The 14,532-nt window shown below is 47.7% G+C and overlaps 1 protein-coding gene across 1 annotated transcript; it reads left to right on the top strand.

The window, feature by feature from the left end:
* The first annotated feature begins 200 nt into the window (after positions 1 to 200).
* Positions 201 to 10,310, top strand: REELD1 (reeler domain containing 1). Its single transcript, XM_052690098.1, has 7 exons — positions 201 to 420; positions 1,438 to 1,660; positions 3,515 to 3,687; positions 3,756 to 3,866; positions 4,415 to 4,724; positions 5,390 to 5,450; positions 8,028 to 10,310. The coding sequence occupies exons 1-7, from the start codon at positions 201 to 203 to the stop codon at positions 8,478 to 8,480; spliced, it is 1,551 nt and encodes a 516-aa protein (XP_052546058.1). The 3' UTR covers positions 8,481 to 10,310.
* Positions 10,311 to 14,532: the final 4,222 nt, after the last annotated feature.

The raw sequence follows: 14,532 nt of genomic DNA, 5'->3' as shown, positions 1-14,532 counted from the left end.
TCCTCTGGCAGTGTCTTTTCCTTCCCAACCTCAACAATGAGCATCCAAATGTGGAAACCTGTGGATTCCCAAAAAGGATCCACGTGCCATGGGGACCATTTATTCCTCTTCTTTTAGAGGCTGTGGGAAAGGTCGCTCAGCTGACTGGGAGCGACGGACACCGTTCTGCAGTGGGTGCACCGGCCACGTCCCCGCGCATCATGGAGGAGAGGCAGAAGATCTGCCCGGCGGTGGCTGCCTGTGTGAGCACCGTGCTCTGCCTGGTCTCGTCCACATCTGCCTTCTCGCACGGCGCCGGCCCCTCTGCCTGCACTGACATGATGCCCAGGCACCTGCGGGCTCAGCTGCACAGCCCCACCAACAACTACGTTACCGTCCACACCAACGTGTCCTTCTACGTCCCGGGAGACAAAGTCCCAGGTGAGGACAGCTGCTGGCTCTGTCTCGGCCCAGTCCCACAGAAATCCCTAAAGCAGTTATTGGTCTTTGCTGGTGGCAGTTTCGCAGGCAGTCTTTCAAATCATATCCGTTTGTGACTCAAAACCCAGTGTACTGAGCAGAGCAGCTTTCTGCTCCATGCTCCTGACTCGGAGGAGCAATTATTTAAGAAACATCCGTGAATCTGAAAAATCCACACTATCTAATCGTGAGTGATGACATTAATCTTAGAGAGGGATGGGAAGAGGGACACCATCCTCACGGCACAGCTCCAGGTGCGTTATGCCATATCTCATCACTAGAAAATGAATGTATTCACAGAGAGATCCCGTCTGCAGTGCTTTGCCTCAAGCTTTCTCAGGTGGTGCCTGGCCCCAGATCCCCACCGTGCTACACATCAGAGACAGCTGGCAGGTTCGTGTGCTTTGGGTGGGATTTATCTATGTGCCTCTCACCCGTACAGAACCCCCATGCAGTGGCACGTGAGGCGCCTGCAGAGGGCGAGCCACCCCCTCTGCTGTCACCCTGTGAGCGATGGGCTCTCCTGAGGGCACGAGGGCTGATTGCCTAGGCTGCAGACAGAGCTGAGAGGCACCATCCTCCAGCCCAGCCAATTTCCCTTTCCATCCCCATCCAAAATAACTCTCCTTCAAGGGCAGCATGCAATCATCTGTGTGTGTGCAGTGTGGTACCCAAATCTCTCCTTAAAGGTGGCTGCATACTGCCTAGTGCAACGTGGTTAGCATTACAATCTAGGAGGAAGAAGTCTCAAACCAACTGCCTGTGCAATTTCATACTACAAAGCGATAGTCTGGCACCCCGTATCCAGCACATCCAACACAGATTGTAAGGGCAAAGGTTGTAGGATGCTGTGGTTTTGGGTTTTTTTGTGACAAGGTTTTCTTTTGATTTCACAAGTGCCGATGGGAATTCCATCACAAAAAGTTCACCTGAGAACTGCAACACAAATCCCTTTGTGTCCCATGTTCTGCCTTGCAGTGACAGTGAGGAGCAGCCGGGATTTCATGGGCTTTTTGCTTCAAGCTCGCAAAGTGTCTAACGATGAAACTGCTGGCACATTTGTCTTCATTCCTCCTGGCTCCAAGCTGCTGTCTTGCTTTGAAGACGGTGATACTGTCACCCACTCGGACAAGTCCCTGAAGAGAAACCTGTCCTTTGTATGGAAAGCGCCGGACCAACCCATTGGAGACATCAGATTTTTGTAAGAACACGTCAGTCCCTGACAGAGTTGCTGTCCTCGCACTTTCAGTCTTTCTCGTCTTTCAGCTTTCACAAATTTGGTTGCATTTTTCCATTGTACTTTCCTAGCATGGTGGTGGGAAGTCTCTTGAATCCTCTAGAGCTGAACGCTTATGAAATCCTGCAACAGCATCCCAGCTGATATATAAATCTCCTTTTGTATCTGCTGGGCACTTTTTTTTATTTACACTGTTTGCTCAGAATAAACGCGCTGGGAGATGACAGCCTAAGCAGTTAGGAAACAGAAACATTAAGGCCTAAGGAGAGAACCGTGATCAGTCTGCCTGCTTTTCTAAATAACGCGCCCTGTAGGACTTCCCTGCCTACAGGACAATGTCACGTGCCATTGCTGTGTTGAACTTTTTTTTTTTTAGCTTACTGTTTGTTTGTTTTTCACGTTAAAGGTAAAGAGAGTTATTCCCAGGAGGACTAGGTGGGGAGCACTGGGTCAAAACCTTACATCGCTGACTTGCACCAAAGTCCAAGTGTTTTGGTTCTGATCCGGAATTAAAAACAAATAAATACATAAATCTAACTGGCTGCCTTAGAGGGAGTACAGGGATTTTTTCATTTTGGAATAGATTAAATGGTTTTGACTTTACAAAATTGCTTAGAAGCTCCTTGGCCAGATCTCTGGCTGCTCCCCTAAACGCAAGCCTCCTGCTGAGTGCTGTGGCTCGCACATCTCATCGTGATTCAACACAAAGTAATTGAAACAAAAATATTTCTGCTCAGCATTTCCATTTTGCCCACTGTTACAGACTGGGAAACACTATTAAAAACATGTGAAAAGCAAACAGATAAAAATAGCCCAAATGCTGCCATGCTCGTTCCTAGCCGCCCACTCTGAATCCCCCTGCACCCTGCAGCTGCTGCCCTCCAAGCCAGCCCCACAGCCCTTCTCTTCTCTCCCCAAGGCCGTGCCGTGCCACCAGCCACAGGCCATGTCTCCAGAAGAAACTCCGACTGCTCCCTCCTCCCTGTCCTCTCCTTGTTTCCCACGTCTGCCGCTGCTTCTGCTCACGGATTCCCACCCCTCCCGCCCCCAAATTACTTATAAATCAGTAAGCCTTGCCATAAACTTTGGGCAGATTTAACGCAGAAAGCAAACAGCGTGCGCTGTAAAGGTGATCCCCAGCCGTGTTGTAAATCCACGTTTCATAACTTGTGTTACAACATCCGAGAAAGGTACTTGTTCCATTTAAAAGTGTCTCACAAGAACCATTCAGCACACGAAAGGCAAGGTCGTTCCCCCTTTATCTCATCTTCGCAGGCATCTGAGTGATGTGAGCTGAAATCCTCCCCCAGGACGAAGTTTCCCCACGCTTGGGGACGTGCCTAAAGGTTGGCACCTGATGAAAAGCAGAGTGTGAGGCAGGTGCAAATATTGAAGGGCTCAGAAGAAACTGCCTGTGGCTTTTTCTACCTATTCTGCTGTTTGTACAAGTTACACTGACCTGTTTTAATTAGTAAATACCTCTGTTGTCTCCCTGCCTACGGAAGATTATACGCAGAGCTATTCAAAGTTTTCCAAATCTACTTCTACCAACACGGTGAATATAATAGCTTTTTTTTTCTTCATTCCAGCTCCCACACATTTTTGACTGATTGTAATTATGAGTGATCCTTCACTCACTATCTTTCATGTGGGACCTGGTATCTTTTATTTGTAATATGAAAACGTGTGACGGGCTAATCCTTTAAAATATTTTCACGCTGCCTTTGGATTAAAGCACTCCTTCTGATTAGCTGAGCATTCTGATCTTTTATTAATAACTCTGAGAGAGTAAATTCCTGCATAATTATCTTTTAACAGCATCTCTGTAGTCCAGTCATACTTTGTTTACTGGGCAAGGATCGAATCGGCCACCGTGGCTCAGCGAGGGCACAACGACACGTCTGCTGGAGGCGGCAGGAAGGCCGGCCCTGCAGCACCTGCACCCACGCAGGAACCTGCAGGCCCCCACGTAGCTGGCACAGCAAGCACAGGTACGTGGTTTGTTGCTGACAGTTTCCAGCTGGGTGTTTTTACGGCTAATTCCTTGTAACCGTTGAAGACAGAAGAGATAAACGAGCTAAAGAGGCTCATTTAACTTTTTCAGCTGCTGGTGAGATCAGTGATGGCCACGAAGAACTCCCTGATGAGAAGGCACAAATGGGCATCCTAGGTAACAGTCAGACCAAGGAGGGTACCAACAGGATAAACACTGTTGCCGGATCCTACGATTTGAATGAAAACCCGACAACGCTGCTGAAAATCCCCACATATATTTAACCTAAAATCCTAGGTCCTAAAGACAGGCAAATGCAGTTGGCAAAGCTGCCCACATACTCCAGTCATACTTTTGTCTCTAAATGTGACTGCTACCCTTCAGGCATGTAGTTGTCTGTATTTATGCTGCCTCTGGTTTGTAAAAGGCTCAAAGAATTTACTTACATTTCAGTCCGATCTGTTTCTCAGCCTTTATGGCATAGCATCAAGTCTGAGCTTTAATCATTTTACCCAAACGCCATCAGGCAGCAGGCTTTGCTTCTTTACTCCCTGTCTGGGTTCCTACTTAAAACCAAGCGCCTTAAAAATAAAATCACTGCTGTGATCCTTACTGGTAAATGCTAGCACCAAGTGCCATTTGAAAGAAACAAAGCTAAGGAAGTCGACTTCCGCTCCTCTCTTGCTTTTTGCTCTCTCTGTCTCTTTGTCTCTCTGTCTTGCTAGGCTCTGGCTCGTCTACTGCCATCCCCAGCTCTCTCCAGTACACCAGCCCAGCTCTGGTCAGCCTGACCGGCATCCCTCCAACACCAGCACAGGGTTCAAGCATTGCTGTCCACTCAGATACGCAGCCCACCACAGAGCCAACGCTGTGGTCCCAAACCTTGAGGGGTGCCTCCAGCAGGAATGGAGGGAGCAGCCCCACGAGCAGCTCAAGGCTGGAGCCATCGCTTGCCTTCCAAGAGCCAGGCCTGGCTGATGATCTGCAAAGCTTCCTCTTCCAGGACTACGCCTCCAGGCAGAGCCTCTCTGGCAGGTACTGCACCACGTGATAGCCAGGTAGTGGGAACGACTGTTTCTCCAGCAGTCCAGGGGAAGGAAATCAATGCTGGTTTTACTGCGGATAAATAAGGGTGTTTGTAAGGTGTGTGTGGCTGCGGGGGCAGGTGGGAGGATGCTTGCTTGCTGAATTTTTGAAAAATAATCCTTCAGTGACAGACGGTGGCAGTGAGACAGTCAGAGCGCAGGCCTTGCGCTGATCAGCCCAGCAGAGCTGCCCAGCCAGGTGATTGAAAAATGTGATAAAAGCTATTGACCAGGGTTGATTGCTGCAATATTTTTCTACAAGCGTGTGCAAATATCCAAAGAAATGGCGAGCTTAACAGAGCTATTTCTCCACCTGCAGGGAAAAGGAAGAAAGGATTTAAAGCAATTATGACATGTTGCCTTGAGGAGGTCTGCTCATGAAAGGCCACAGGATCTTTAATGCAACGTATTACACTGTGGTGTAAATGATGAGGCTATGACTAAATGATCAGACGTTATGGAACGCCTGGCCTACATGGCCTGTGCTGACTGTGTGTACCACGAGGCTGCTCCAGCAAGTGGCACTCTTCACAAATCATGCACACTGCAGAGCTCAGGAGTTCTGTGTTCTGAAATGGCAGGTATCGCATATTAATTCTGTCTCTTCTGTTTCAGAGCACAAAGTAGTGCCAGCACTACCAACCCACACCTGTGTGTGACGTGTAAAGATGAGCAGGTAAGCAATGAGGATGGGGAAGATTCTTTTCTGCTTTCTCCAAAAACACCAACTGCTAGAAGCTGGTGAAAATTCTTACAGAAGACGAGGATAAAACCTCTCTGCTGCTTCACAGCACCAAGAAGCAAGTGCATGTCTCATGAGTGACTAAAATTACTTTGAGGTTATTGAGCTGTTTGTTGTTGGGTTTTTTTTTAACCTTAACTGGGAATTGGTTTTTATCTCTCTCTCTTCTCTTTTCTTCTTTCCTGACGCCTGGGTTGCTAAGAGTTCCACTGCAAAAACAACCCAAAGTAACTTTTTCTGTATGCAGCCACGGCCACGGCTTCATGCTGCTGGATGTTACTGGGCTGGAAATATGCATTTTAGTCCAGTGGAAGGCTGAGACGCTCCTTTCTAGATGTGCCTGGCAGGTATTGCTCTTCACATTCACTTGGGTGAAATACTTATCCATTTTGGTGCAGGCCAAGGACGCTGTGTGCTTTTGGAGGGCAGATCCACACCACTCTGTGGACACAATAATACCAAATCCTCCTCAGCATCCTAGAAGTGGGAAGAAATTGGAAGCCTCTGTTTCTTTGCTTTTTTACAGAGCTGAGCTTTACTTCCTAATACTACTTCTTGGAGCGGCATCCAAACTTAGTCCATTTCCCCATCAGGAGTTGGCATCTCTCTCTGCCCAAAGCTCCTTGACGTCACCACCTCCTTGTGGTGTCACCGAAGGCCTGCTCTGTATATCCAACATAAACACATAGAGCTTCTATGGCACCTCTGTATTTCTCTGAGCGCTGACATGCATACAAAGAAAACAAGGTCCCTCATGTGCTCACACAAGCACACATCAGGTGAAAACAAAAGAGGAAGGGCCCATTCAACAGATAACGAAACATATTTAGAAAGGGCATAGAACAAATTAAGGAGAGACATGTAATGCGAGCATCTGGCATAGCAGTAGGGAGAAGAGAGGAAATGGCTGAAGATGGGAACTAATGGAAAGGAAGACTGATCGTGCAAGGCAAGACCAGAGAGCGTAATGAAATAAAAATACGGAAAAATTAAGCAAGAAAGGACAGAAGCAGTACAGAGAGGAGAAAAAAGGTGAGGCAGAGCAAGTTCTCTTTCTACAGCAATGCCCCAAATTCTGCACTGTATCCCTACATGTGATTACATGATGAGGTCCAGCGAGCCACACACACGCAATATTAATCTTGCCAGTCAGCTACAGTTCGCAGTTCAGTTACAGAATTTTTTTTAATCTACTACCTGTCTTTTACTAGCATCTTTCTTTCTTTGGACATTGTCTCATCCTCTGCAAAGGATGCTCTGTGACTCCCCCTTACTTTTGTTCACAGCTTGCCAGGGTTCCTACCGCAGCTTTGTGGTCCTGTCACACTGTCTTTCCAGCAAGCTTTCAAATTCACTAGTGAAAGCAGAGGGTGAGATTTTCTCTGGTGTAATTAACTGATGTGTGGAAGAGCCTGCTGGGCTGGACAGGCTGGAGAGTAGCCAGCCACTAAGGGTCAGATCCAAATCTCAGCAAAGCCAAAGAAAAGACTCCAGTACATTTCTCAGGGTTTGGATTGGGCCTCAGGTGAACAGTGGGAATAGAAAAATTCTGTGGGGGCCTCCTAAATTGTAGGATTGTTTCACAGTTAGTCTTGGATGGTATCTGCAGAAAAACCTGGACTGCAGACCTGGCTGTCATTTTGTGACTGATAAAATAAAGTGCTTGGCACTAAGGAGAGCCCCTAGAAAAGCACAGGAGCAAGCAAGAACAGTAATGTGAGCTATCACGTGTGGCTAAACAACAATGAGAGGTAGCAGATTTCAAATGGGCTGTGGAGACTGAGAAGACAAGACAGACTCTAGGGAGAAACTGTAGGTTTTATGTGACTGGTCCAAAAATGCTGATGCCAAAATGGCCTTCTGGGTCCTTCAGTTCCAAGTTTGACCCACGGCCTTTGAAGGGCTATGCTGAATTTCAGTGGACCCAGTGCGAACTTAAAGACAAATCATGGCTGGGAAGATACATCCATCCATTCAGAACGACGCTGGCACCACTAAAGGCAGGAACTGTTCATTAAGTGGTTCTTCTGTTATAGCAATGACTGTGCAAAATACCACAGCAACAGTGAGAGTCGCAGACTTGTGCAAAGCAGTGAGTGACCCGCTGCTCCTTCCTCTCTGCTCCTTCACACGCTCCCCTTTGCCCCACGGCACCAACTGCCTCATCTCCCCCAACAACTGTGATACAGACAGAGCAGTGCTGAATCTAGCTCATATCCCAAATGCTACTGAGTAACCAGAGGATGAAATAGGGTTATTCTAAGGCTGAGGGACACTTTAATCAGAAACAGAGCTGAATGACAGAGTGAAGTCAGCAGCGGATGAGAGCCTAATCAACCTCCTTTCTATTCCCTCACTGGATTTCTTGTCACGTTTTTGCTTTCAAAGGCAAGTACTGAGAACGGGGCCGCCCTGGAAACTTCCCTGCCTGCAGCAGCCTCTTGGTCTGCCCTACACGTAAGTGCTCACCTGAGTGAAGCTGCCGTGACAACAGCCTGGTTTGGCAATGAGGACACCGTCAGCAATTTGTCATCGGCCTGGAGGCAAATGGCAGAAAGCAAACCATCCCAGTGGCCAGAGGAGGGCGAGGAGGAGGTCAGTGAGGAGGTGGGTGGGCACACGCTGCCGTGGGTGACCAGAGCAGGTCCCAAACCCGCCGTCCCAGGGAGGGGGGACGGCTCTCGCAGAGGGACACGTCTGATAGCGGCCCAACTTGGCATCCTCCTCGTCTGCACGGCGGTGCTGGGGCTGGCCGCGGCGGCTGGCCTGCGCTACGTCTGTGCCCGGTACTGCCACAAGAGGACAGAAGTGTCCTTCAGCGAGCCAGGCAACAACGTCATCGCTGTGAAGGAAAGCGGGGAGATGATGCACTTCCGCAAGATCCGCGAGAACAGCTTTGTGCTGGTTCAAGCTGAGTACAACTGGATCGGCCCATCAAGCAGCGGCACGAGGAGACTAACGTAAACAGGGGCAGTACCCACAATCGTGCCACGGGGGTGAGCCAGCCACCCCGTAGATGCAGACGGCTGAGATACACGTAACACAGCCTCTAGAAAGCAGTAGTGTCCTTGCTGCCTATAGGCAGACAGACAGGTGTACAAACTCGATGCAGCTGGCTCAGCTATATGTGTTAGCCCAAGTATCCGAGCTACGGCTGCTAAGAGAACTAAAGTAACGACTGTTCTGCGTGTTACACCTACCACAACTGATATTGTACATCTGCTCATTAACTGTCACTGCAACCATTACTCTTCCTCTGTTGCTTTAAGGCTGTAGCAAAAACCTCTGAAATTCTTCCTCTGCACTGTGCTGTTGTCTCCTCTTTTATCTCTGAAAAAGCTTGTAGAGTTAAAATCCCCTTTCCTTACTAGGAGCTAGAAACCCTTGGTTTAAACCCCCATTCCCATTTAGAAGCTTACAGGTTCAGGTCTGTGCACTTGCTATGCTTCAGATGACAAAATACTTGCCAGTAGATTCAAAGTTTCAACGGGAAAATAAAACGCAGTAACTGACGAGTACAGAACATCGATCCACAGAATGCTGAATTGATCTAAGGGAAAGAAACACAAGGTGGTAGAAACCAGTTTTTGGGGAAGAAACATGCCTCCTCATCAGGTGCAAATGGAATAAAACCTTTCGTATCCATTTGCACCTGATGAAGAAGCTTGTTTAAGCCTGACAGCCAACATTTACTTTGTCTTTTACTTTGAGTCAGGCCAGTTGACACTCAAGTGTGGAAACACACACTGAGAAACACCCTTCCCAGGTCACTTTGGAGGTCCCCGGCAAAGGCCGCCTGGTAAGTTAACAGCATCCTTGTGCTCTGACTTTGTGCAAACTCTCCTCCAACTGCATGGTTTTCAGCAGGAGGCCACAAAAACAGCCCTTGGAAAACATGAAAACCTTGATGCATTCTAAGAAGGGAAGGTGATGAAAGCAAGGGCAAAGGTTTGTTTTACTGAAACTTCGAAAGAGCAAGAAATAGTTCTGACGATGATGCTCCTGAGCTGTAAACTTAAGAGTCTTTCAGAAAGCAGTGATTCCCCTCTCTGCTATCCTTTCCTATGGCGAAGGGGCTCACGTTGTCTTCCGCGCAGCCACGTGCAGAACAGACTTAAACTCTGGTGCTGCAACTTATTCCACAGGCCACAGTGCTCCCATCCCGCCAAGCTAAGCGCACACCTGCACGTGGAACAGGATCCCACTTCCTTCCTGGTGATGGGGACACCAGGCAACTCCCTGCTCTGGCAGCAGGGCTCTGCAGTTATCCCCAGCCAGCTGGCCATCTCCATGCTTCATAATCAGAGAAAGCCCCGCTCTCACCTCCTCCCTTACATTGCCATGACTTCAGTGGATACACGAGATGCTATTCTCCTGTTCAGCTTCCTGCAGTGTGAGTAGCATAGCATGCCCTTTGCTAAAAGAGTCTTCCACACTCAGAGTTCATTTCTGGCCACGCTACTGTACAGAGACTGGCGACATGAAACCTTGTAGTCCACACAGCCAATTTTCTATCAAGTAATAATAAAATAAACAAGTAAAAAAAATAAGCGTACTCACAAATGCAGACTGCAGAAATGAGGCAGTTTTAACCATTGCATTTGCTGAGAAGAGCAGCTGCACCAGGGCCCTTCCACTGCAGGGTGGCCAGGGTTTGGCGTGCTGTAATAGAAAATTTGCTTCAGGACTCAAGGGACTTAAAGTTTTCCTAGTCAGTAAGTTGAGCTAAAACATTACCTGCTAGGAAGTCTGTAGGTTTTAAGCACAGGTCCGGATGCACGCAATGGAGTTCCCCTTTTAATGTCCCTTGTAGAAAAAAGAATGCTTCCCTAACTCAGTGTAGCTGAACCTTCTAGTGACTCAAGTAGACCGCATTTAATTCATTGTTAATGCAGCCCCGAAATTCCTAATTAACTGAGAAAATAGGTCAACAAACTCTGAAATATTTAAAGAACTATCACATATTATTTCAGAAAACTTCTCATGATGGCATAATTGTTTATGAATAAATTACAAATACCTATGTCCTTTTCCACCCTCTCTCCAGCTTTAATCTTATCAGAATGGCACAGCTTGAAAAAATGCCCCTCTCCTCTCCCCAGCACTTTCCCCATTGCCCAGTACTGTTCTTGCCAGGCTGGCTGCAGAAAACAAAGGCTCTGGTGTAAAAGAAGATGTCTGATCAGGAGAGGAGCACTTCAGTGGTACTCTTGCCTTCTGCCAAACTTTACCTTCTGTTAAATTCATGCAGCTCTGGTCTTATTAGTAGGAAAAACAGTAATGGTGAGCTCCAAGGGACTCTCTCCTCTGAATTAGTAATGAGTGCTGCTACTTTGTGGACTTGGCTGAGACCGAAAGTGCTTGTGTTTCTCTCTTGCCTTCTGCATGATGCTTCGTTTATTGTCATTGCCACGACAAGAAGGATTGGGGTTTTCTCTCTTCTTAATGCTGTGAAAAACCCAAGCACTGATTAATTCATTAAGAGGCAAATCATTCAAGTGCCCCACGTTCTCGAGTGACCTGCCTTTTATTGAAATTAATCTCTGCTCGCGTTTGTAGCACATTTAGAAGAAAAAATGACAGAGCACAAAAAGAAAAGACACAAACCATTCCAAGAGAAATCAGAGCGAGAAGGGCAAGAACTTCCCTTGCAGGGTGGATGACTGTGTTGGTCACAAACGTAGACAGTGGGGGATCTTAGTTCCTCCATGCAGGTCGGCCTGGAGCAGTCTGCACCCACGTGAGGCTGCCATCCCTCAGCCAAGTGCTTGGTGCCTGAGCTGCTGGCAGAAGGTACCAAAAGGAGCTCCCACCTATCCCTAATTCACACCCATCTATGTCTGCCTCCCACCAGTCAAACAGGCGTCAGGTACAGCTTTGGCAGTGCAAACTCCTATGGCTGCAATTCTTTGGTGACGTTATGATGCTTGAGGTTCCTAACTTAAAAAAAAAACAACAAACAGCCATAATTTAGAAGCAACTAACTACTGCACGGAAATGCTCACTTATCTCTCCTTTACCTGCACGCTCATTTTCCCATCTCACGTAACTGTGATTGCTACTTTCCTCCCCTCCATATAAAGAAAAACCCACTGCCCTCATATCGTCAATCCTGGGTGCCAAACGTCTACTTCCATCACCGATTCTATCTGCTTTTCCACGGTATCAACAACAGCTTGGTTTTGCCTTTCCTTAGTGTGTCCCCTCTGACTGGGAGCTGATGCTTCCTCATACTATGCTGCAGATGCCTTATTAAAAGATTCCTAACCCAACTCCAGTTAACAGAGGATGGCAGCCCTCTGCGCTATCAGTGGCATTAAATGTAAGGCAGAGGGGTTGCATTAAGCAAAGCATTTGGCCCAAAGCTCGCTTAAATCATCATGGACATTTCCCATATTGGCTGAATTGTCACTATCAAGCAAATATCAAACACGCACTGATTTTGCCTGCTTCAAAATGTGTGACAAGACTCACAGGAGAAGTCCAAAGCTGGAAGCTTTCACCGCTGAGGTCACGAGGAACATTTCCATTGATTTCTGAAGGCCAGGATCACATCCCTGCCCCACGCGTGTAACCTAACGCCAGCTGGAGCGGTTGCCCAGGATGCGCAGAGTGGGGCAAACCCCGGCCAGCTTTGTTCTCAGCACTCCTCTCCGAGCAGAGCTGGACGAGATCCTGGGCAGCACGGGGATCTGTCACGACGGCTCGGCCAGATCTTTGGCATAGTTTCTGCAGCTACTGGAGACGACACAAACCAAGGGAAGCAAAGCAGCTGCGCCAGACTGAAACGCTCACCAAGGCCCTGCAACAAACTGAGCACTGGAGAGGCCGTGTGGGCCGTCCTGCTGAGGAGTGAGGTTCGGTCCTCTCCCTCGCCCCTGCTGACCCACTTGTGCCTCAGCCAGCTCCTTACTGTGCCGATGTACGCACTGTTTCGTAAACTAGCCATGAAAAATGCCTGTGAAGAGGAGATGCTAAAACGATTCCTGCAGTGTTCAGCTGCAGAAAGACAACTGTTTGCCAGCCAAAACCAACAGCAAAGTAATGACCTGACCCGCTCAGCAGGTGAACAGCAGAGCAGCCCTTTCATTCCTCCTGATAAGCCAGAGCCTCTCCACTGCCTCTGCCACAGTCTCAAGGCTGAGAATGAAAGCCAGCAGGTCTGGGCAGCTCAGCAGTGCCTCCTTCCTACCTTCTCCCTCCCCTTTCCCTGCCGTTTCCCCCAAGACACCACACTGTGTACAGCAGGGAAACGAAGCACCTTCCCATCAGCTATCCAGCAGGATTTGGGGGTCGCAACCACCCTGGGACCGTGCACTTATCTGTAGCCTCTCCTTAGCCTCCCTCTCACCACAGATCCATTTTCCCCCCTTCACGTCTCATTGCAGAAGCACTCTTCTCTCATTAGCATGTCTCTCATTAGCGTGACTCTCCCAGTAAGGCATTTTGTTATATGATGTATGAAGGATCATGTCTCACACCACATTTTACTGTATATTTAAGTGCATGTTTTGCTGATTTACTGCTGTTCTAGGGAACGTCTCCTTCTCTTAGCAGGGCAGGTCCTCAACGGATGTACCAGCTCTGACTAATGATTATTAGCACATCCCAAGGTTATGTACTACAATCAAATAATGTGCAGGAGGGAAAAGAGACTCCAGCTTACTGGGCTAAGGACAAAGATCACAGCTAGTCTCTGAATCTTCAGATTGCAATATCCATTACAGATTGCCACCTTCTAATGTCAAAGAATAATTTGCTGTTCAGAAAATGTGTTGCTATTTCAAAGGCAAGTCAAAGATCAGACTCGCTGTATATCAGTGTGCCGATGTACATTAGGAAGTGATGTCCAGGTACCAAGGACATTATGCTGTTGGTATAGAGGAAAAGACAGAAGACGTGACTCGCTGATCTACATTATGCAAACACATGGCCCAAAGTGGAGAAGTATTTAACCCAGTCAAGTAAAATGTCACCAGTAATTCCCAGTGCTTAATGTCACACAAACACTACATGTCAGATAATGTGGTCCACTACATGTGGTCCTCTGTGCTAGCCGCAGACAGGAAGCAGATCAACCCTCCATGCTGGAAATTGATGGGAAGAGTTAAAGCTCCAGTAACCACAAGCAAGAGAAACTCCCCTATGGGAATGCAAAGCACATTTCTCTCACAATCCTGGACAGGTAAGCGGGCAGTGCTGCACGTGGGAACTCTGCCACAACACTCCAGCTATCGGCCAAGTGAGGAGCAGGCTTTTTCCTCACAGCCTTTACCTAGATGCAGTTGGCTGCAAGTCAAAGGTGTCCAGAGCACTAAAGGAACAAAAGACGCTCACAAGTTAATTTCTAGCCTTTCATAAACTGTTTTACGAAAGCTTCTTGTTCATGCCTTCCCAAATTAGAAAGAAACTAAAATAAAATGGTGATTACCACCTGAAATGTTTCCTATTTATTTCCGACAGAGATAAAAGCGACCCAGACCAATGCTTTTGCAGGTTTTCACATTGATACCATTTTACCACCTCTAGCACCTCACCAGCAGGGCCCTGGTCTCATCCTAACTCCTAACCGTAACTAATGTAACAAACATGCAGAAGCCTATTTGACTTTTGCTATATTCAGACATTGGATCCAGTCTGAATAAAGGCAAGTCACAGCCTTTCTGTCACCCGAAACAAACCTGAAACTAGATGCTTGTATCCGAATGAGGGATGAACCCTAATGAACTGCCAAAAGAATTAAAGGACAACAGAATCATAAAGGTTGGAAAAGATCTCTATGATTATGAAGTCCAGTCACCAACCCGTCCCCATCATGCCCGCTAACCACGTCCTTCAGAGCCACATCCGCACACTTCTTGAGCACCTGCAGGGACGGTGACTCCACCACCTCCCCGGGCAGCCTGTGCCAATGCTTGACCACCCTTTCGGATAAGAAATGTTTCCTAATATCCAACCTGAACCTCTGAATCGGCAAATTAAGGCCATTTCCTCTCTCCCAATCGCTATTAAGCGG

The sequence above is a fragment of the Tympanuchus pallidicinctus genome, unplaced genomic scaffold, assembly GCF_026119805.1.
Source record: "Tympanuchus pallidicinctus isolate F22 unplaced genomic scaffold, pur_lepc_1.0 scaffold26, whole genome shotgun sequence".
NCBI classification, from domain to species: domain Eukaryota; kingdom Metazoa; phylum Chordata; class Aves; order Galliformes; family Phasianidae; genus Tympanuchus; species Tympanuchus pallidicinctus.
This window is presented reverse-complemented; position numbering and strand designations above follow the sequence as displayed.

Excerpts from the sequence above, each read along its gene's own strand:
- REELD1 (XM_052690098.1), top strand. The coding sequence starts at position 201 with ATGGAGGAGAGGCAGAAGATCTGCCCGGCGGTGGCTGCCTGTGTGAGC. Across the intron at positions 421-1,437 it reads CCCGGGAGACAAAGTCCCAG|TGACAGTGAGGAGCAGCCGG; the intron begins GTGAGGACAGCT and ends TCTGCCTTGCAG. Across the intron at positions 5,451-8,027 it reads TGACGTGTAAAGATGAGCAG|GACACCGTCAGCAATTTGTC; the intron begins GTAAGCAATGAG and ends TTTGGCAATGAG.